At 38.0% G+C, this 23891-nt stretch overlaps 1 protein-coding gene across 9 annotated transcripts in view; it reads left to right on the forward strand.

Annotated features, from left to right (window-relative positions):
• Positions 1-23891, forward strand: part of LOC147830940 (uncharacterized) — a 211534-nt gene that overhangs the window by 17368 nt on the left and 170275 nt on the right. For 3 of the 9 annotated variants that reach the window (XR_015526737.1, XR_015526736.1, XM_087312558.1), the window contains exon 3: positions 4891-4995. The exons of the other annotated variants lie outside the window; for them this stretch is intronic. Coding sequence is in view for 1 of the 3 variants with exons in the window: in XM_087312558.1 (XP_087168684.1) it covers positions 4975-4995 (21 nt within the window). In the remaining 2 variants the exon portion in view is untranslated. The remainder of the gene's footprint in view (positions 1-4890; positions 4996-23891) is intronic. 9 annotated transcript variants of the gene reach the window in all.

Genomic DNA, 23891 nt, shown 5'->3' on the forward strand with positions numbered 1-23891 from the left:
ATATATGTCACATATAGGTTTCTGGCATATATGTCACATATAGGTTTCTGGCATATATGTCACATATAGGTTTCTGGCATATATGTCACATATAGGTTTCTGGCATATATATGTCACCTATAGGTTTCTGGCATATATGTCACTTATAGGTTTCTGGCATATATGTCACCTATAGGTTTCTGACATACATGTCACATATAGGTTTCTGGCATACATGTCACATATAGGTTTCGGGCATATATGTCACAAATAGGTTTCTGGCATATATGTCACATATAGGTTTCTGGCATATATGTCACATATAGGTTTCTGGCATATATGTCACATATAGGTTTCTGGCATATATGTCACCTATAGGTTTCTGGCATATATGTCACCTATAGGTTTCTGGCATATATGTCACCTATAGGTTTCTGGCATATATGTCACTTATAGGTTTCTGGCATACATGTCACCTATAGGTTTCTGGCATACATGTCACATATAGGTTTCTGGCATACATGTCACATATAGGTTTCTGGCATACATGTCACATATAGGTTTCTGGCATACATGTCACATATAGGTTTCGGGCATATATGTCACAAATAGGTTTCTGGCATATATGTCACATATAGGTTTCTGGCATATATGTCACATATAGGTTTCTGGCATATATGTCACATATAGGTTTCTGGCATATATGTCACATATAGGTTTCTGGCATATATGTCACATATAGGTTTCTGGCATATATGTCACATATAGGTTTCTGGCATATATGTCACCTATAGGTTTCAGGCATATATGTCACCTATAGGTTTCTGGCATATATGTCACTTATAGGTTTCTGGCATACATGTCACCTATAGGTTTCTGGCATACATGTCACATATAGGTTTCTGGCATACATGTCACCTATAGGTTTCGGGCATACATGTCACATATAGGTTTCGGGCATACATGTCACATATAGGTTTCGGGCATATATGTCACAAATAGGTTTCTGGCATATATGTCACATATAGGTTTCTGGCATATATGTCACATATAGGTTTCTGGCATATATGTCACATATAGGTTTCTGGCATATATGTCACATATAGGTTTCTGGCATATATGTCACATATAGGTTTCTGGCATATATGTCACATATAGGTTTCTGGCATATATGTCACATATAGGTTTCTGGCATATATGTCACCTATAGGTTTCTGGCATATATGTCACCTATAGGTTTCTGGCATATATGTCACTTATATGTTTCTGGCATATATGTCACTTATAGGTTTCTGGCATATATGTCACCTATAGGTTTCTGACATACATGTCACATATAGGTTTCTGGCATACATGTCACATATAGGTTTCTGGCATACATGTCACATATAGGTTTCGGGCATACATGTCACAAATAGGTTTCTGGCATACATGTCACATATAGGTTTCTGGCATTTATGTCACATATAGGTTTCTGGCATTTATGTCACATATAGGTTTCTGGCATTTATGTCACATATAGGTTTCTGGCATATATGTCACCTATAGGTTTCTGACATACATGTCACATATAGGTTTCTGGCATACATGTCACATATAGGTTTCTGGCATACATGTCACATATAGGTTTCGGGCATATATGTCACATATAGGTTTCTGGCATATATGTCACATATAGGTTTCTGGCATGTATGTCACATATAGGTTTCTGGCATATATGTCACATATAGGTTTCTGGCATATATGTCACATATAGGTTTCTGGCATATATGTCACATATAGGTTTCTGGCATATATGTCACATATAGGTTTCTGGCATATGTCACATATAGGTTTCTGGCATATATGTCACATATAGGTTTCTGACATATATGTCACATATAGGTTTCTGGCATATATGTCACATATAGGTTTCTGGCATATATGTCACATATAGGTTTGTGATGTCACATCTAGAGCTGAAAGTCAATGTTTAGTTTTAAGTCCTCAAACTATAAGCCCTACCCACTAATATGTGTGCATAGTTCAGAAACTTCCTACTGAATTAGATTTATGAGTAGGGGACGGGGTTATTATTTTTGTGTTCCTCTTATCTTTCACTCACAGCAAACTAATGGTTCAAGGGGTGTGGCTAAGCATATTTTGCCCATGAATTATTTAGCTAAACACATTTATTGATGTATATTGACTGTTTGTTTTTTAGTTTTTTTTTGTTTTTTTTACTAAAGCTAGATTTTTTTATGTTATTGATATTAGCTGTAATTGTTTATATATTCAAGGAAGTATCTTATAATGAGTAAAACTTTGTTGCCAGGTAGGAGTTTATTCGGGTTAAAAAGCAGTTGTGATTTCTACTTGTGTAGTCAAGTAAGAAGGGGAAAATGTCAAAGTCTGAATCCAAAAATACCTTATTTCTTTTTTCTGGCATAATGGATTGAAAGTTTTGAAAAAATAGTATCTGTTAATTCACCACTGCTTGCTCTATCACAACACTTTGAAAAGAACAAGGGGTTTGAGCTGCAGGAATCCATGGCTGACAACACGTTTCCCATGTGACACTTAACCTATGGAGCTTTTGGATTCTCTCTGATCATTCAGTGTTTGGTACATGTTAATTAACCCTAGGGCATAGTCGAGCGTTACAGCTTTGAAGAAGGAAATATCAGAGACATCAAGAGGTGAGATAAAAAAGGAAGAGACAAAAAATATCTTTATCACTAGCAGTTGTTTTTCACACATACTCGGCTCACTGTATGTAGTGTCTTGTCTGGTTTGATTAGGCAGAGGAACGTGTACATTTGAGTGTTCTTGAAGGAAGGTTGCAAGGTTGCTAAAGAAATAGTGCAAGGGTTTGCAAAAGTTATACCTCATAGGAACCAAAATTTGAGAAATTATTAGCATTTTTGTGAACTCGGTTTGCTCTATTCCCATTTGACAACCTCAGAAATGCATTGTTACCCATCAAACTTCTCATCAAAGCTTTGTAAGCACCTAAAATGTAGCCTGGACAGTCTGACCCGGGTTGTGTTGCTTTCAGCAATGCAAATGAGCATAGAAATGTTTCTCAAAATACAGTTCCTTGCCCATAGCCATCACACAAACTATGGCAGAAATGCTTCTTATTTCTTTCCTGCTGGCAAACGTGGTGTCCTTTTCACCTGCTTGAACAACACAAAGAAATCGCAGAACTGCATCGCTGAAAGTCTAAACCAACTACAGCTTGTGTGTTAAAGGCGTGTTCAGCTAAAATGTAAATGTAATCATTGACTCATCCTTGTGTCTTAAACACACTTTTTTTAAGTGAAGAATAAAAGGAATTGCTTTGGAGGTCAATGATAATTCAAATGTTTGCCTACCAACACATGTATTTTGTCTTCTTTAATAAACAACGTTTTGAATAAATGATGACCATTATTGATGACCAGCTCAACTCCTTGTTCAAGCTCTTGTTCTCTCCAAACTGGACTACTGCAACTCTCTGCTAGCGGGGCTCTAAGCTAACTCTATCAAGCCTCTTCAGCTGCTCCAGAACGCAGCAGCACGAGTGGTCTTTAATGAACCTAAAAGAGCACGTCACTCCGCTACTCATCCATTTGCACTGGCTGCCAGTTGCTGCTCGCGTCAAATTCAAAGCTCTGATGTTTGCTTACAAAGCGATTTCTGGCTGCGCCCCTTCTTATCTGCTCTCACTTCTGCAGATCTATGTGCCCTCCAGAAACTTACGTTCTGTGAATGAACGTCGCCTCGTGGTTCCATACCAAAGAGGGAAGAAATCACTTTCCCGAACACTCGCGTTCAATCTGCCCAGTTGGTGGAATGAACTCCCTAACTGCATCAGAACGGCAGAGTCACTCACTGTCTTCAAGAAACGACTAAAAACTCAACTATTTAGTCTCTACTTCACTTCCTAATCTGCAATTGCCTCTCTGAATATCACACTAACTGTACTCAAAAAAAAAATTACTAATACTTTCCTTCTTAGACTTTACAGACCTGAACTTGCCTATAGCACTTATTCATTGTTGCTCTTATAGTTGTGTAAATTGCTTCCTTGTCCTCATTTGTAAGTCGCTTTGGATAAAAGCGCCTGCTAAATGACTAAATGTAAATGTAAATGTAAATTAATTCAATTGTTCACATTCTGGCCCAATCCCAATTGTATTGTACCCATTCTACTTTATATCCCTATTCCATAAATAGGTAGCACGGTGGCGCACGCGTAGCACAATCACCTCACAGCAAGAAGGTCTACTTTTTTTGTGATAAAAATCTTTATTAATGTCTATCATTTTTTACGTTTGTGGATCTTCTTGCTCGCTTTTGCAGCCCCGTTGCTGCTGTAGCTAGGTCAATATTATCTGGCACGTTCAGACTGTATATAGAGTTTGCAGCAGTTTTACTATTATGATTATGAAAACAGCAGTTGGATTAATAAAAATCAAGCAAGATACATTTAATCGTATTGCATTTCTTGTACATCTTCTGACATTTTCGGGATCAACCAGGATAATGATGTAGATCTACTAGTCAATAGATCGATGGGATGGCGACCACTGCCCTAATTCACATTGTCATTTGTTTTGTTTTTAGAAAATACATTAAGAAGTAGGTAATAAATTATACTTTAGAAAAGCACAACCCGACAGGTTCAGTGTTTGGAGGAGAAACGCGCTTCATCAGAAATCTCTCAGTGGGGGGTGAGAACATATAGACCACTGAGACCACAACACACGGCATCACCCGCAGGTGAAGTCTGGAGGTAGGCCTGATCAAAGCGCTGCCCTGGGATACACGCACTGATCCTGAACCAGCACATTTCGAAATGGCTACCAGCTCTTGGTTCTCTGGAGAACCCTGGAGGAAATGGAAAAAAATAGGGTTTAAACACATGTTTTCCTTCTGCTCTTTCAGAAAACTCTCAGGAGGAGAGAGAAAGCACAAAGCGTCCTCTACTTAAACTGTGTGGAAAGACTGTTTCTAAGGGCAGGTGTCAGCATGAAAATACACTTTTATGAGGTGTGAATCTTTATATATTTTTAAAGGTGTGTCCACAGGCATGTAATACAAATAAGCCCCTTTAAGAATCAGAAATGTTGTTGGTATGTCCTTTTAAAGCACTGTTGGAGAAAGAAAAGTTGTGATACAGTATGTGGTCAAATGTCATACTGAGAACTTGGGTTTTGCATTTAATTCAAGTGCACATACACACCAGTGTGTAGTGTACACACTTAGAGCAGTTGGCAGCCATTTTAATTGTGGCTCCCATGAAGCATTTGGGGGTTTGGTTTGGTTCAAGTGTCTCACCTATGTCATGGTACTTTGGTTGGAAGACAGTGTTGTACATTCCCGCCTACAAACCCTGATTGGACTGAGACCTGAACCTCAAATTTTGAGTTACAAATCTGACTCTCTATCTAACCATTAAGCCTGATTTACAGGCAGCCATGGCCTAATAGTTAAAGAGTTGTGATCAAAATGTTGCACGTTTGAGTCCTGGTAGGTGGCAGGAGTAAATAACCAGTGGTCTCCCACCCTAAATACCTCAGTTGATGTAAGTCCCTTGAGCAAGGCACCAGTCCCCCAACTGCTACTGCTCTGTGTGTGTGTTCTCTGGTGTTTGTGTGCACTTGGATGGGTTAAATGGGTGCACAAATTCCGAGTATGGGTGACCATACTTTGCAGTCTGGGTATGGGTCACCATATCACAACTTTCACTTTCATCTTCATCCCAATTGCTGAAGCCAATGTTGCATATCTTGCATGTAGCTGACATTTATACTTCTACATACTGTATGTGTTGCTTTGGCAATAAGATCTCTGAAACAGACAGTAAGGGGTTAGCGTTTCTATGGTTCTGTAGACCAACTGCCCCATGTTTTGGTTCTGAACCCTGATGATTGCTGTTTGCGGCTCTATTTTAGAAGTGAAGTTGACACCGCTTTTTAAACCCTTTTATTAAGCTCGCTAACCCCGCTTTGTGGGATCAGATAGTGCAGTGTGAAACAATCCAGCATTAGAATAGCACGACCCATGTGAAGGAAAAGTCCATTCAGGAAAAGCTGCAGTAGCTATGGGATGGGATACACTAAGGGTGCTTCCACACTTGGTTCAACTGCCTGGACGGTATCCAAGTTCGATTGCCCCCCCTTGCCACCTTCTCGGTTGGTTTGTGTTCACACTGTCTTTTTTCCTTCTGATCCCCGGGACGCTTGCATCATCGAGCTGCTGTATTGTTTACGTCTGTTATTAGGGGACGGTCACGAAAACAAGTGTCGAAATGGAAAGACGTTCGCACATCGCAGTCATTCTACTTTTACTGAATCTTTTGGTTTTGGACAAAGAAAGCGACTCGCGCCTATATGCTGCAAAAATATTCAGAACATCACACAGTGTCTGCAGAAGCTGTTTTTGGAGGAGACAAGCAGACATCACTGTGTATCACTGTGTTTGCCCTGGCTCAGTCCCGCGTGTCACCAAGGTATGAAACGTGACAAACACACACACACACACGAACCAACGTTATGAAAACGATAGTTTGTTGTACAATTCGCGTTTCACTTCCGTTATTTGGTACGATTGCATTCTCATCAGAAGTGAACCGTACCAGAGTTTGCATGAACCGTACCCCAGACCACCTCTTTCCGGTGGACTCTGGTACGTTCAAGGGTGCGCACCCGAGTTCAGAAGATACGTTCACACTAGCTAAACGTACCGTACTATGAGGTCAAATGAACCCGGGTGCGAACCAAAAGTGCTAGTGTGAAGCTTCCTAAGCCGACGCAAAACAACTAGCACTGATGAAACCCAACTATGTTGTTGCCTCATGTTAGTGTAACCCCTAGTTCAATGGAAAGTAAAATAAGAACTTTTACTTAAATAACCTTTATTAATTACACAAAAAGGATATCAAACAATTAACTACAAAACCCACTTTGGTAGCAGGTGAGCAAAGTAATCACAATTAGGTTTTCATATCAGGGCAAGGCAGTGGCGCAGTAGGTAGTGCTGTCGCCTCACAGCAAGAAGGTTGCTGGTTCGAACCTAGGCTCGGTTGGCGTTTCTGTGTGGAGTTTGCATGTTCTCCCTGCCTTTGCGTGGGTTTCCTCCGGGTGCTCCGGTGTCCCCCACAGTCCAAAGACATGCGGTACAGGTGAATTGGGTAGGCTAAATTTTCCGTAGCGTATGAGTGTGTGTGTGTGTGAATGTGGATGTTTCCCAGAGATGGGTTGCGGCTGGAAGGGCATCCGCTGCGTAAAAACTTGCTGGATAAGTTGGCAGTTTGTGGCGACCCCTGATTAATAAAGGGACTAAGCCGACAAGAAAATGAATGAATGAAGGTTTTCATATCAGGCGCAAGCGTGCAATACTTTCAAGGTAATTTGGCTTATACCCCACTCTTAGATAATGAGCAAATATTCAATACTTCACAGTCCCCATATAGTAACTCAAAACAGTGACATAAACCAACTCCTGGACACAGCTACGATAACTGTTACCCAGCATTAGCAACATCCAGCAACACCTGCTGCAGGTATACCCGACTGCACATCCTCAAAAACCATTGACGCTGCCCAACCTTCCTTAGTTTGTCTGCATTGTCTGATCAGCGTTGTCTGCTTGGCGTGCACGTCACACTTGCTCCTCACAACTGTCACTCCATTCATAAAAGCAGCGTATCACCAGAATTTACTGTATTTCGCCTAGCCTGCCCCATTACCGTAAATACTTTAAAGTTTACAGCCATTACATTAGCTTACATCTGGTTCTGAACCAAAATGTCACCTGGGCATGAATTAAAAAAACCGACGAATGCCAACCGAAACGAATGCTGCGTTCTGCTCCTGCTCAAGCTTTCCGCACCACCAGGGGCAGCATCTTTTGTTCTTGTTCCCAATGGGAAACTGGAACTTTGTGTTCCTTTTAAACTTAATGGGCCCTATCATACACCCGGCGCAATGTGGTGCAAGGCGCGGCGCAATACTTGTTTGGTAGTTTCAGCTTGGCGCAAGAGTGGTTGAGGCGTTGCGCTACGCTGTTTAAATTGCAAATGCATTAGCGCTCATTTGTGCGCCCATAGGCGTTCTGGTCTAAAAAGGAAGGTGTTCTGAGGCGGACCGCTGGCACGTTGCTATTTTGAGAAACTAAAATAGATTTTTCATTAGACCAAAACTAACCCAGTCTAAACTCCGACGCAGAGTTGCACCTCGCTTACACACTGCTTAATACGCACAAGAGAGCAATAGGCAAATATCTTTACATATGAAACAAATTAAATATTAAGGATATAATAAGAATAGATATAGGATATAAATATAAAGGATTAAAATATTACAAAACACATTATTTTCTAGCCTACATAAATATGAAAAATCACTGCTTTTATGTCTTCTTCATCTCGGGAGGCTTTTTCAGTTCATTCATAACAATTTGCTTTTGTATAATGTTATTATTATTAGCAGTATTATTTATTATATCCATATTTATATTTGTTTTATTAGAAACAAGCTTAGATTTGCCCACCTGTCAGGTTTTAGACCATATGGGGCACAGCATGTGTGTTAGGATATAACTCAGGTTTTTGAGCACAATTGGTTATTATTGTTCATTTATTCATTTGCTGGAAAATAAGAACTGAATTTAGAAATAGTTTTGAAACGAATATTTGCGCTTAACAAATGAAATTAATCATTTATAGACTAATTGATGTCTGTGCGTAAAGGTTTCCCTATCCAAGAGAGCGAAAGTGAAAGTGATCCATTATCTCTCATTCTCACGCAGTAGATGCTCTGTTTAACAGTTTTCTGTTGAAAAAAAACTGTTAACTGTTTGCTTGTGAATTGCTCAGTTTTTCCACTTAGACTTACTTTGCGTCCTGTAAATAGTGAATGCGCTTATGGCGAGACGCAGGTGGCTCTTAAAGGGAATGGGAGATGAGACTCTAATTGGTTTATTCTCAAAACACATCTATAACTCATTAAGAAAATAAACTCAACCCTTTTAGACCATGCGCCGCGGCCCAAAGCGCATTTTCCCATCCTTAAATTAGCAAAAACGCATCCTGACACGCCCTGAAAGCATTTGCGCCCTGCGTTTTGTGCTCTGCGCGTGGACCGTCAAAATAGAGCCCATTGTGTTTACTTGCTACGTTACTTCACTACGTCACACTTGTGCTCTCTTCAGCCGATGACTCAATGTCAATTTGACACGCTAAATTGGGAAAATGTTATCCAACGAGCGGCGACATGTGCAACACACCAAACCAACTTGCTGGCTTGGTGTGTTTCAGCACTATAAGGATGCACAATGTTGGTTGGTTTGCATAATGGTTTACAATAACAACTTCATAAAACCTCAACGCCCCTAATATTATATATGATAGAGAATACTAAGGCAATCAAGGACGCCATAACTGTACTTCACCCCAATCTCCTGGCTCAATAAAAAGCATGTAAACACAGGCAAGAAAAGGTGTTTGGCAAGGCATTTAGTTGTGTTTTTAAGCCTGATTTACCTTTCTTGCTTCATAATTAATCAACAAATCTCCACACAAGGCATAAAATGCGGGGAAAAAAACAGAAGCATCACCAGTTTTGTTTTCCTGTCCCGAAGCGGTATGCACAGCTAAACTACTTTATCTGTCAGCACTGCAAATACAAACTACAACAGGGAATTTAAAAGGGATGTTAATTAACACTCTTTGTAAATAATAACATGCAGCATGATATACCCACACACACACACACAAAAAAAAAGAGGACAAAAACACGCTCATAAGCGCCTGAGGTTTTTCCTACCTCTATTAATAAGATACATTTTCACTCCTGGAAATTGTAGTTAGTGCACGGAGTATATCAACAGCGCAGGTCATTTCTATACTGGTACCAAGTTAGAGGACCCATTTTGCATTCAAATGCCCTTATTCTGGATATCAGCCCATAGTCACATGAGCGCTTGGCAGAGTTGCTGTGAATGTTTAGGCTGCCCATGCATCATGGGAATCTTTCATTTCACAAAATCCCAAAGGTGTTGTTGGTCTGAGATCTAGATAAGGACACATGAGTTTAGTGATCTCGCTGTCATGGTTAGTAAACGAGTTTTAGATAATTTGAGCTTTATATACACTCACCGGACACTTTATTAGGTACACCTTACTAGTATCGGGTTGGACCCCCTTTTGCCTTCAGAACTGCCTTAATCCTTCGTGGCATAGATCCAACAAGGTACTGGAAATATTCCTCAGAGATTTTGCTCCATATTGACATAATGGCATCACGCAGTTGCTGCGGATTTGTCAGCTTCACATCCATGATGTGAAACTTCCCGTTCCCCCACATCCCTTAGGTGCTCTTTTAGATTGAGAACTGGTGAATGTGGAGGCCATTTGAGTACAGTGAACTCATTGTCATGGTGACATGGTCAGCAACAATACTCAGTTAGGCTTTGGTGTTGACATGATGCTCAGTTGGTACTAATAGGCTCTAGGACTGCCAAAACAGTGTGATCCCAGTGGATCAGCAGTTTCTGAAATACTCAGACCAGCCCGTCTGGCACCAACAACCATTCAAAGTCACTTAAATACCCTTTCATCCCCATTCTGATGCTCGGTTTGAACTGCAGCAGATCGTCTTGGCCATGTCCGCATGCCTAAATGCATTGAGTTGCTGCCATGTGATTGGCTGATTAGACATTTGCATTAAAGAGCAGTTGGACAGGTGTACCTAATAAAGTGGCCTGGCCGGTGAGTGTATATCATCTGATGGGGTTAAAGGACGTAGTCACCAACTATTTTTCACTATTTACTCCCAAAGAACATGATCTGCTGATTTCATGTCTTTCAATGCCAAATGATGAATCTATTGCCAAATTGCAAAAAAATGGGAAAAATTATTTTAAAAATTAAAGAATTAAAGAAGAGCTAATATGTAGAATCACTTAATAGTGGATTTAAACCCAGTTGTGTTGCGACAGTATGTGAATATAGCCAGCCTCTAATGGTAAAAATCAATTATTTATACTTTTCATGTGTCTATAGAAACACTTTGATTGACATTCTCCCTTTGTACGTGTCATCAGAGGGGGAAAGCCCCGCCCATTAGTGACCGTCTCTCCCTCATTAGAATTGACCGCTCTGAATGAGAAGCAGCCATCCGCCATTAGAGTTTTGAGTCTGCCACTTTGCTGACACACAGGCATTTGTAACCCGCTCTCTTTTGAAAAGAGCACAATCTCATTTGAATTTAAAGCGACTGCTATAGGTTTGAAAAGCCTAATAGTAATAATAATAAGTAATAACAAATAATTATCATAAATCATTAAATCATTTGTGGTGTGTTTTTGAGTTAAAACTTCACATGCACTCTCTAGAAACTTCAGAGACATATTTTACATCTTGTAAAATGAGGCATAGGCTCTCTGTCCAGGAAGTATATACCTCAAATCCCCCCCCCCTAGATTCTTTGAAGATAAAGGAACTTTAAAATAGCAACGTTTATTTGAAATTGAAATTCTCTGTAACATTATGTCTTAATTTTAGTGTATGCAAAGATAGTAGCATTGCATGTAAAAATAACCTAATGGCTGATATAATAAAGTAAGCTTTGAATGATCACAATTAGTCATTTGCAGTTTTTTGGAATATAAAATCTCGGGCTTATTATCTGCGCTCATCTACTAAAGAATCTCATTTTTGTTCTTTCTCATCTTGATCTTGTCTAACAATGCTAATGACAGAGCAGATCCAAGACGTGGGCATTTTTAAATTTTTATTTCACTCTCCGTACTGTGATCCCCATGTTTAATCATGACCTACGCTAAGATTTTTTTTTTTTTGGGAATATGCTAACTGTTCCACCCTTTTTGAAGGGTTAGTTTTTGAAGTGTTGCCGGGCGATGAGAGGAAGAGAGAGAAAGCAAATCAGGTGTATTTGGAGCCTGAGGGAGACTGGTGGGATAAAACGACCAAGCATGCTAATAATGTTAGACAGCCTTCTTATGAGGGTCCTTCATTATAAACATGTTTTAAGAGGACTGTGGGCATGTGCAGGACACTGGGAAGGCTTTTGAAATTCATACCTTAACAATTTGGCTGATAATAAGCACGGTGAGACTGTTCGACTTAATTTTTGATTGTCTTCTTTTATTCTCCTTTTGAGTTCTCCAATTATGAATACAAGTATAAATATTTAACTCTTGTGCCTGCAAAGTTGAGCAGTATGGTCAAATTTATGGAGAAAATTGAGGAAAAAGTATGAATACTTGAATTTAATCTGCAGGTATACAAAGAAATAGACATAATATCTGTTCCCCTTCATTCATTGACTAAACTTTTTCTCTTGATGCCATTTAATTAACTCTGAAAGCTAAATTAATGCAAGGTCTTATTATTTACATTACTATATTCTGATTAGAATTAAAGTAATTCATCAGTTCATCCTTATTTCTATAGCACTTTTACAATGTAGATTGTGTCAAAGCAGCTTAACATTGAAGTTCTAGTAAACTGAAGCTGCGTCAGTCCAGTTTTCAGAGTTGAACTTCAGTTTAGTTCAGTTCAGTGTGGTTTAACTTTAACTGCTGAAAGTCCAAACACTGAAGAGCAAATCCTAATCTCTCGCAAACACTTCCTTAACATTGGTATTTTATTGTTAATACTTTATAAGTACATTTAATCATTTTAAAATCTGATTTAATTTGACGTCTCGTCGATGTTTTAACTCTAAAATATAGAGCAATCGCTCGCTTTTTTTAATGCCTGATCATCTTGTTTATTCCCGCCCCTTTTCGCAGCGCCGCACGACAGAATTTCGCACACACAAACTCTAGTGTGACCGTAGCTTAAGAGCATGATTAGCTGGTTCAGGTGTGTCTGATTGGGGTTGGAACTAAACTATGCAGGACACTGGCCCTCTAGAACCGAGTTAGGACACCCCTGGTCTAATCCAATTCAATGATCTATGCCAAGCTAAGCTAAAAGTGCTCCCGCCAGACCTGTAGGTTAGCTGAATAGATTAAAACATGGTAAATCTCAACTGTTTAACTCGTAAAATGAGCCTATTTCCAACAAAGTGGTGTTTTCCATTAAGCTCAACTTGTATGGGAAGTCCGATTTGGAGTGGGATCGGGTCTCGTTTTTTTGTCAGTCCAATATATTTGGTAAAAATAGCAACCGAGAAATGACATATGCTACTTCAGCTTTATTCCCGCGACGTTTTATTGATGAATACCGAACAGTGTTCGGGAAAGCATTCAATAGAGTAATATACAGAACACTAACAGTGAACTTGTAGCTGCAGCCTCTTTGGCTTGCGCTCAAGTGTCACGATGCTTGTTAATTCCAGTGCTGAAATGTGTATTTCTGCCGAGGCCTTGAGTCCTTTAAACTATAAAAATAAATATATGCTTACATTTCGTTTCAAAGCACTCCGCAAAGGCAAGGACTTGGCGTATGAAGAACTTCACTCTAGGACAGGAAGTAGATCATTAAAAGCGAGGGGAAGATTAAAACAGGATCTAAAAGCATGAGGATTTGCGCGCCGTTGGCTACTCAGCTCTTCAAAAAAAAAAAACTCCTTAGACCTCTGCACTCCTTTGCTGTTTGACTACTTCTTCTCCGCGTGGCTCAACGCCGGGCTCCGTGCTGTGGAGTTTTGTTGTGAATAATCAATCAAAAAGGGCTCCGCGACAGCATCGTGCGCTTTCATGCACAGATGAATGAGGTACCACGACGTTTCACCATCTGTCCCTCCTCTCAAGTCCTCATGGCATCAAACTGCCATGTTTGGGCCCAATTATACGCAAAAATGCAAATACTTGAGGGAGCTGCCCAAAGCCGCTGTAAAGTATGTAGTGGTAATTACCTGATGTGGAGTTAGCAAGTGCGCAGAGAGGCGTTTTGACAGGTCTGACCAAAGAACGGCTGGTAGAGGTAGTCCATTAACAACACGCTGATGGTCTCTCATGGATAATAGAACAAAGTGTTCATTTTAATTATGAACAAAATGACTGCGAGATGACGGCCGTCACTCAAGCGGCACACCACATGCGATGCATATGCAAAACTCTACTCCTTTTGGTCTTCAAACCTTCCGTCTTTGTGTCTTGGAGGCATAGACTATTAGGTGTCTACAAAGACGCCGGGGTTTATGGGACCGCGCTCTGGTTTGACCATTGTCTTGGCCTGTCTGTTTCTTTGAGACGTTTTTACGCCTCTAATCACTTTCAAAGACATTTTTTGTGTGTGTGTGTCGCATGCATAAATAAATAGGCCACCGCAATGCGATGTTCCTAATGCTGTTTACTCCTAGTATTTATTCTTTTTGGTGCTACTTTTAATTAAAAACAAACCACAGATATTTTTTTTTCACTTGCAAAACAACACCTTTAGGGTTTGTTGTTTAAGTGCGCGCCACTTGCACAACAGCGTCACCTCAAATACGCTAGACAAGCTTCACAGCCGCATTTGAAGACTGGCTGTGTTTTTAGATGGGGAAATAAACAGGATAATGACAAATACATATATTTGTTAACGCATCATAATGCGATTATGTGTGCGCATGAGCATGCGGTAATTACCGAGACTCTGCGATCGTGGTGGTGGGTTGTTGATCCTTCATTATTTTGAGAGCAAATGTTGGGTTTACTTCAAATAAGGCTAGAAGTTTCGTGTTTTTTTTTCCTCAAGTGTTTTCACACCGACTGTATTTACAGCCTTTTTGAAGTTTGCAGAGGTGTAGCAGGAAAAAAAGAAAGAAAAAGATCCGGCTTTTCATCAGGGATGGTTTTCATTCTCCACAGACAATCGGGCCGAATAAATCCGTACACTTTTGAATTGAAAACGTCTGATATGAAAGTTTCACTTTTAAATTATGTAAAAAGCCTCCTGCTACATGCCAGCCGGGAGTACCTGCTACACGTTCTTTAGTTCCTGTATCTTAATGAGACGTCTCAGGATGTGGTTGGTCGGCCTAAAGCGCCTTTGGTGGAGTTTAGCGGGGACGGAAAACTGGGAATTTAAGCTCTATCCCCGGTGCCAATCAAGCCGTTCACCCTCCCATGGATGTCCTGCAGTCACGGCTCCCTTGTCGAATTGAATCGGCTGATAGCTTTTATCAATGTTGACCGCTTCGGCTTGCGTTTCTTCAATAGATCCACCTCTAGGGACCAATCTGCTCCCAGTTCTTTGTTGACAGGGGTCAATGTGTGCCACCGCTGTATCCTGAGATTAAACGGAGAGTGAAATGCTCTGAAGGTGTGTGTTCTTTTACAGTATAAATCTTGAACCTCTAGTGGCGGGAACCTTTCTTGATCAACCTACTAATGAAGAGGATTTAAGATGCTTCAATGGGGAATCACAGAAGACCAGTGTAAGGGGGCGTTTGCTCTACTCACAAATGTTTTTAGGCTTTTAAGGTGTTCATTTACCTGACAGCAGGGGTTTAGGGGCCTGAAAATGCTAACTTTTAGAATCGGGCTTTGAAGAACATGTTTTTAAACATGTTTTTCTTTGTGAAATCTGAAAAATATAATTTCGTGGGTGCCAGCTATCAGCATTTAGCAAATTATCTTCTTTTGTATTCAACAGAATAAAGAAACTCAAATAGGTTTTAAACAAGTGGAAAGTTAAGCATTTTTTTTGGTGAACTGTACCTTTTAGGGGGGTTCCGATACTGGAATTCGAAACCAATCGGTACTGAAATTTTAAAAACGTCCATTTCCCGCGAACATTTGAGCGCTGTTGAGCACGTTTTTAAATAACACACTTTGTAAATACACAAAACACAATTCTTACATATACAAAACTCAATTCGTAAACAAAGTACAATTTGTAAATACACAAAATGCAATTAGTAAACAAAACACAATTCGTTAGTACATAAAATGCAATTCTTACATATACAAAACTTAATTCATAAACAAAGTGCAATTTGTAAATATACAAAACACAATTTGTAAATACACAAAATGCAATTCGTAAATACACAAAACGCATTTCATAAACAAAACACAATTTGTAAATACACAAATTTTCATGAAAACACAAAACGCCATTCGTAAATACACAAAGCAATTCGTAAATACACAAAACACAATTCGTAAATACACAAAACCCAATTCATAAATACACAAAATGCATTTCATAAATACACAAAACGCAGTTCATAAATACACAAAACACAATTCATAAATGCACAAAGCGCAATTCGTAAATACACAAAATGCAATTAGTAAACAAAACACAATTCGTTAGTACATAAAATGCAATTCTTACATATACAAAACTTAATTCATAAAAAAAGTGCAATTTGTAAATATACAAAACACAATTTGTAAATACACAAAATGCAATTCGTAAATACACAAAACGCATTTCATAAACAAAACACAATTTGTAAATACACAAATTTTCATGAAAACACAAAACGCCATTCGTAAATACACAAAGCAATTCGTAAATACACAAAACACAATTCGTAAATACACAAAACCCAATTCATAAATACACAAAATGCATTTCATAAATACACAAAACGCAGTTCATAAATACACAAAACACAATTCATAAATGCACAAAGCGCAATTCGTAAATACACAAAACGCAATTCGTAAATACACAAAACCCAATTCATAAATACACAAAATGCATTTCATAAATACACAAAACGCAATTCATAAATACACAAAACACAATTCATAAATACACAAAGCGCAATTCGTAAATACACAAAACGCAATTCGTAAATACACAACGCAATTCCTAAATACACAAAGCGCAATTCGTAAATACACAAAGCGCAATTCGTAAATACACAAAGCGCAATTCGTAAATACACAAAGCGCAATTCGTGAATACACTAAGCGCAATTCGTGAATACACTAAGCGCAATTCGTAAATAATCAAAACGCAATTCGTGAATACACAAAGCGCAATTCGTAAATACACAAAATGCAATTCGTACAAAACGCAATTCGTAAATACACAAAACACAGTTCGTAAATTTGCAATTCCAATGTGTAATTTCAAAACACAATTTGTACATTGAAACGCATCCAATTCATTGGGGAAATATCATTTATGTTTGTGATTTATGATCTAAAAATGAATAAACAAATTGTGTTTTGTAAATGTGAATTGTGCATGCATGAGTTTTATTTATGAAAAGCGATTATTTTTAAGACTAATCTGGCTCCACATGCTGTTATATTCTTTAAAAATTATATTTGTTTCGCTTAAGAATGTTTAAAGATTATTTCGTCCACATTTTGACTTTTTATTTTTCTGTGCTAATCTAAAACATTACCGCCAACACTTCCTTAACATTGGTATTTTATTGTTAATACTTTATAAGTACATGTAATCAGTTTAAAATCGGATTTAATTTGACGTCTCGTCGATGTTTTAACAGCATCATTTTAAACCCTGGACTGTTTATGTGAATGCAACGTCTTTACATTCAGAAAAATGTGCTGCACTTTTTTTGAAAGTTCCACTCATTAGGGGTCAACGGATTGCCGTCTTTACAACACACAAACCGCAGTGTTTGGCTGTTTTTTATTTTCCTACGCCTGCTTTGTTTCGCAACTGTATCCCGCACTGACGAGGCCTCCTGGTATCTCCGCTCGCCGTGCTAATGGATCGCCATTTATAATTCATAGGGCGGCTGGTCCCCAAGTTAATTTCGCCCCGGGCTCTGTTTATTTCTGCTTTGTACTTTGTTTAAAGTCAGTTGTTGACAACTCTTGAGCATGTCAAACTATCACCGCTAATAATTGCTTAAGGAGATGGGAACTTTTGCAAATGTTGGTTCCAGCTCACACAAAAAAAGTACATTCTCGTCAGCCCATCGCAAACTCTCTCTCTCTCTCTCTCTCTCTCTCTCTCTCTGATGAATTTTTGATTTCTCTCCTTCTCATTCTTAACAAAGATTCCTCTGTAATTCAAAGCAATAGCTCTGAGTGAAAGAATAAAAAGGAATAATGTAGCATTATCCTCAGTGCGCTCAGGCTCCTTTTTTAATGTGCGGTGGGAAATTTGTCAAGCGTGGCTCTTTTCATTGCGTCTCTTTCTGTATTGCTCTCTCCCTCTTTCTCTCCCTCTCTCTCCTTTTTGTTATTGACCAAAGAGATGATGGAGGCAGGTGGATCTAATATGCAGCCGTGCTGTTATGTGAACGCAGCCCACGGCGGTACCTATTTCTGTGGGTCAATGTCGCTTCTTTTCTGATCGCGACAGTGAGCGCGCGCGCCCAGTTGCTTGATTACTCCCAATTAGACAGGCTGTCACTTTCCCCCGGTGCGCGGGACAGGGACCCACCCCGTCCTCGGCGCTTCCCGTCTGAATCGGACGCGCGCGTCTCTGATTGCTGTAGGCTTGAGGGATTATTTTGAATACGAGGAGAAAACAAAAGAAGACTTGACAATATGATCTCTCTCGCATACTTCCGAGGCGGCTGTGAAAAGAGCGTATCATTTCTCTCCCCGAAAAAACCTCCTCAGGGCTCATCCTTCCTCCCACAAACAGCGCCTTCCCACGTCACCTTGTCTCCCTGAGCGCGCGGGGGAAAAAAAAAGCGGGAAGAGCTTCGCGCGCGGCCGTCGTTCAGCAGAGCTGTAATTGTTTAGGAAGGCTGACTTCGTGATAGGTATGAATAATTAATCACGTTCTCTAATTCATAATCATTAGACCCTTTTAATACTCGTCTGATTGTTGACATTGGCGAAATAGGCCACGGTGAAAAGCGCGCGAAAGCGAGAGAGCGACGAAGTCTCGTCAACACTTGTTTACTCAATAAGAGAGGAGTTTGTTTAGCTTTTTGTCATCGTTTTATTTTGAAATCTACTTATCTTAGTACTTTTATATACCCGTGTTGACTTTAAAATGAAGTTTTACCCGAGCGCTGGCTGCTTTTTTTTTTATTCGGCTCCGCTCGCTCAGAATAGCGGACTCAAAAGCAACGTGTTTTTTGTGACTAGCTGAGGTTAGCTTTCATCTTGCTATCTGCAGGGGAGCAAACAGTAGCAAGAGCAGAAACAAGTCACGGAGTCTTTATATTTAATTCTGTTAAATATTCATGAGGATTCCATCGCGTGTGATGTGTCAAAGGGTGTTTGTCTATTAGCATGAGGAGGCAAATATTTAAAACAACACAAAGTTTCGGAGTTGGATGCGTAGCATAGCATGATAGCGTGTGGTCCTTGCGACAGTGTGTTTTGTCAGAGATTAAGAGCAGACTAAAAACCTGTACGCATTTTTTTCTATTCACTCTAATCAGAATTTTAGTTTAGTTTCTACTACGACGACAACCTCGGTTAACTATCCACCGCCTTGTCTCTGTCAGGTTTTAATGGCGGTAAAGGCTGTGCCCCTGTCTGAGTCGCCCTAAGGCACACGTCACAAACGGACAGGACGACGGGTTTTGGTGCTATAATTGCCATCTCCGCCAAACCCTTGCACACTGTGATTAAACAAAAAAAAAAAAAAGCTCAGCCACCTCATACCTCGCAGGCAAAACAACACGCTTCTTAGAGACTGATTTGTCGTGCCCCTTTTCATGCGTTTTGTGATTTAGGGAGGCCCGAGATGTGAAAACACGACTTCATTTTAAGCTGATCAGTTCTGCTGTGGGTTATCAGAGGTCAGCAGGAGTTATAGATTCATATGTGAATATTATCGTCTATTTTTTGGACCAAAATTGATCCGCCTGGATCTGTTTTAAGATAAACAAAACTTAAGACCACTTGGAAATTCTAAGTTGTTATGCAAAGACTGGATATTTTTAGTTATGAGTTTGAGTGTAATGTTAATTTTTATTTCAGTTTATTAATGTGAAGTAAGATTACTAAACATAATGTAATTTAGAGCTGTTTTTTCTTCTTCAGAAAATGCAACAGGTCAAAATAACAATTGGTTATGTCCCCCCTAAGAGTGAATACAAACATGTCTGGAAACATGCTGTCTTTTTATTATCGTATGTATAAAAATGATCTAAATTATCAACTTTTTCCCCTTTATTTTTATGCCAAGTACAAATTACATTGTTTATGTTTATACATATCATTGTTTATACAGATATATATATATATATATATATATATATATATATATATATATATATATATATATATATATATATATATATATATATATATATATATATATATATATATATATCAACCCACTTCAACAAACCCTAAATACACTGCCTAAATAAAGATAGTAAAAACGAAAAGTAATAATAAAAGCTATAATAATAGAAGAAAAAACTCCAAAATTTTATAAAATAAAAAAGAAAAATAAATAAATAAATACATAAATAAATAGTGTGACAGCAGTAATGGGTGATACGATCAGGGAAAATGCTGTGCTATTTTATAATGGTAGGTTAACATTGAAGAAGCTTGAGGTTCGGGACAAAGATAGAAAAGACAAAAGGATTAAAGAAAAAAAAGATTCCAGTTAAATACAAGACAGTCACATTATTTCCCAGGAAGTACACTTCTAGCAGAGAAATAGGATAATAAGGGTTGCCAAATATGAGAATTTGCTAGAACCTCTAATTGAATATGAACTTTTGTCCAAGTATAAATTTAACATCAGATCTTGAAGCCAGTGTGACGCTTTAGGGGGATTTAAATATTTCCAGTGTAAATGATCAACTTTATTTAGAATTTAGATGAAATGTCATCAGTAGGTTAAAAAAAATGCATTTTACGGCAACAACTGTTGTACTTCCAGAAAAACTGAGATTTGTTAAGTGGTGTGTTATTTTTGAGGATAGAAAAAGCTGTTAAGCTGTCTTTACATAGTTATTAACTTGGTCATTGGTAGGCCCACATGGAATCTGCGTGTGCAGAAATCTGCAGATTTTTTGCCCATCGAGTCTGTATTTACTTGTGTAAATGTGTGTAAATTTGTATTTATTCAGTTTTTTTCATTCACTAATATTATTGTGATATAGTAATAGTAATATTAAAATGTTCATATCAATTATTTACAATAACGTTTGTAAAGTAATGTCTTTCAGTATATATGAGACTTTCTTTGTTTACCAAATAAGTGAACCTAATTGGATTTGCATTGTAAACATGAATTAAAAGCTAAAAATGTATTATTTTTTATTTCCTGTATTACATTTTTAGTTATGATACTCTTAAAATCATTCTGCATGAATCAGCAGATTTTTTATTTTTCTTATACAAAATTCTCAGCACAAATAGCAAAAAATATCTGCAGATTCTGTCTGGCCCTAGTCATTGGCTTCTGAGACTGAAAATAGGAGCTCAAATTTGGTTATAAAAATATGAATTCATAAAAAGATACTCAAAAAGCTTTTTTTTTTTTTTTTTTTTTTTTTTTTTTTTTAGCTACCTAAGAAGTGACAATACAATATTTGGTTTTAATTAAGTCTTTGACAGATTCTAAATTAAATGTTATGATATTTGGGTCAATAATGGAATGTTGAACTTTGGTGTCCAAATCAAATTAATTTGACAAAAGTGATTATAGAAAGCAAATGGCATGCATATGTGCTGATTTCAAATGTCAACGATATGTTAACAATATGCTTATGCTGACTTATTCTATAAAATAAGTGATCATACCAAATTTGATGGTATTTTAAATGATTAAAACTCACATTTTTTTGTGGGTGTTTTCTGTAAATCTTGATAAATGTATGTAATTTTATTTTTAAGGAACAATTCATGATATTAATCAACAATATACTATGAGTTTTAGCTCAATTATGGCACAATGATTTGCTTAATAATAGCTATTAAGGTTATAGTTTTGGATTTGAGTCTTGAGTAGGATTATGAACCTAGAATCAGACAGAATATGTACAGTTGAAGTCAGAATTATTAGCCCCCCCCTTTGAATTATTTTTCCTTTTTTAAATATTTCCCAAATGATGTTTAACAGAGCAAGGAAACTTTCACAGTATGTCGGATAATATTTTTTCTTCTGGAGAAAGTCTTATTTGTTTTATTTCAGCTAGAATAATTGGATTTTTTAAAACTTATTTTAAGGTCAAAATTATTAGCCCCTGTAAGCAATTTTTTTTCAACTGTCTACAGAACAAACCATCTTTATACAATAAAGCCTAATAAATAATAATAAATAAATGCCTAGTTAACCTAATTAACCTACTGTAGTTAAGCCTTTAAATGTCACTTTAAGCTGTATAGAAGTGTCTTGAAAAATATCTAGTCAAATATTATTTATTGTCATTATGGCAAAGGTAAATAAATAAGTTATTAGAGATGAAACCTATTATGTCTACAAATGTGTTGAAGAAATATTTTCTCTGTTAAACAGAAATTGGGGAAAAAATAAACAGGGGGTCCAATAATTTTGACTTTAACTGTACTTAAGTAATGCTTTTAAAGGGATTCTACACAATCAGATTATTGTTTTTTTTCATATGATTAGGTTTACATAGTAGTAGTAAGACAAAATCAGAGCTACTCTAACAAAATTATGTAAGATCACGGAGCAAAAAAAAGAATAATTAATGTAAAAACATAAAATAAACTGTAAGAATCGAGGATGTCATTCAGAATAATCGATTCAGTTGTTTAATTAAGTGTGTAATTAGTTTTGCAGCACCATTTAATGTTAATCATATATTTATATAAATATATAAATTTAATTTTCCATATTCAAAATTCTCATTTATATATACAATTGCTGAAAAAGCTATCTGACTATTCTGTACATATGCAAATTAGTATAAAAATAAATGAATTAACTGCATTTTTACTAATTGTTTAATTTCTTTTCTTAGTGCTTTGACGTTTTGACAGAACCCGCTGGAAGAATTATTATCCTCAGAATAGCCGGAGAAAGCACAAACACAAACATCCTATTAGGCTGTGAATTACTGGCCATGTTAATGTATGTAAGTGAAACATCCCACTGTTTCCAATTAATATGTCATGCTGTGTTCGCTCCCCTCTGCAGCCGCTCGTGCTATTAGTGGATTAATACCCGCGCTCTACACCATCACAATCATCTAGACACGGGTTAATTAAACATTTACATACAAACACTCAGCAATCTTTTGTCCGCGGTAATTTACACCATCGATATGCTTTTATACGAAACAAAAGGAGGAGCACGTGCTCGCCTCAAACATACTAATTGGCACCATGCTGGCTCGCTGAAGTGCATTGTGGAGAGGATGAGGAGGGCAGCTTGATTCACGCAAACAGGACAAGATAACTAAAGACAAAAATACACCTTATACAATACGCCAATGCTTTGTGATCGTGCTGCTCTGTGGCAGTAACAAACCTTAAGGGGGCGATGATGTCTTTAAATGTCATTACATCAGCATACTGGCAAAACGCGGGCTCTTTTCTTGTACAATGGTGTAACTCACAAGGTAGTCGTTGGAGAAATTACTGGTCAGGACTTTTTCTTAAAAGGAACTCGGTGGCACCTCTTATCCAAACCACATTAATATAAGGCCCCGTTTACACTAGTGTGTTTTAGTTTTAAAACTGTGTTTTAGAATGAAAACGATCCGCGTCCACACTCGCGTTTTACCCAGCGTTTCTGAACTGCTCTCCGTCCACACCAAAACGCTGAAAACGCACATCACGTGACCACACACACACTCTCGGGCAAGCGCTGCAGCCCATCTACCCAGATGAGAGCTGTGCTAGTCGGACTACTCATCAAGCATCTCCCGCTGGATCTAATCTCACTATATTTATTAAACGTGATATTTCATTCATCTTATTGTCTTTATGTAACGACATATTCCCTGACTTTGGGCATTGGAATCTATTACTTGTTCTCAGGTAACGTGTTTTGGCTGAGCGCAAAGATAAGTTAATGAATAATGTAACCACGTAGCCTATTCTGTATATTGACTGATCACTTGCCTTTATTTCCTATAATGTTTAAACTT

This window comes from Danio rerio, chromosome 25 (assembly GCF_052040795.2).
Source record: "Danio rerio strain M-AB ecotype USA chromosome 25, GRCz13ab, whole genome shotgun sequence".
Taxonomy (NCBI): Eukaryota; Metazoa; Chordata; class Actinopteri; order Cypriniformes; family Danionidae; genus Danio; species Danio rerio.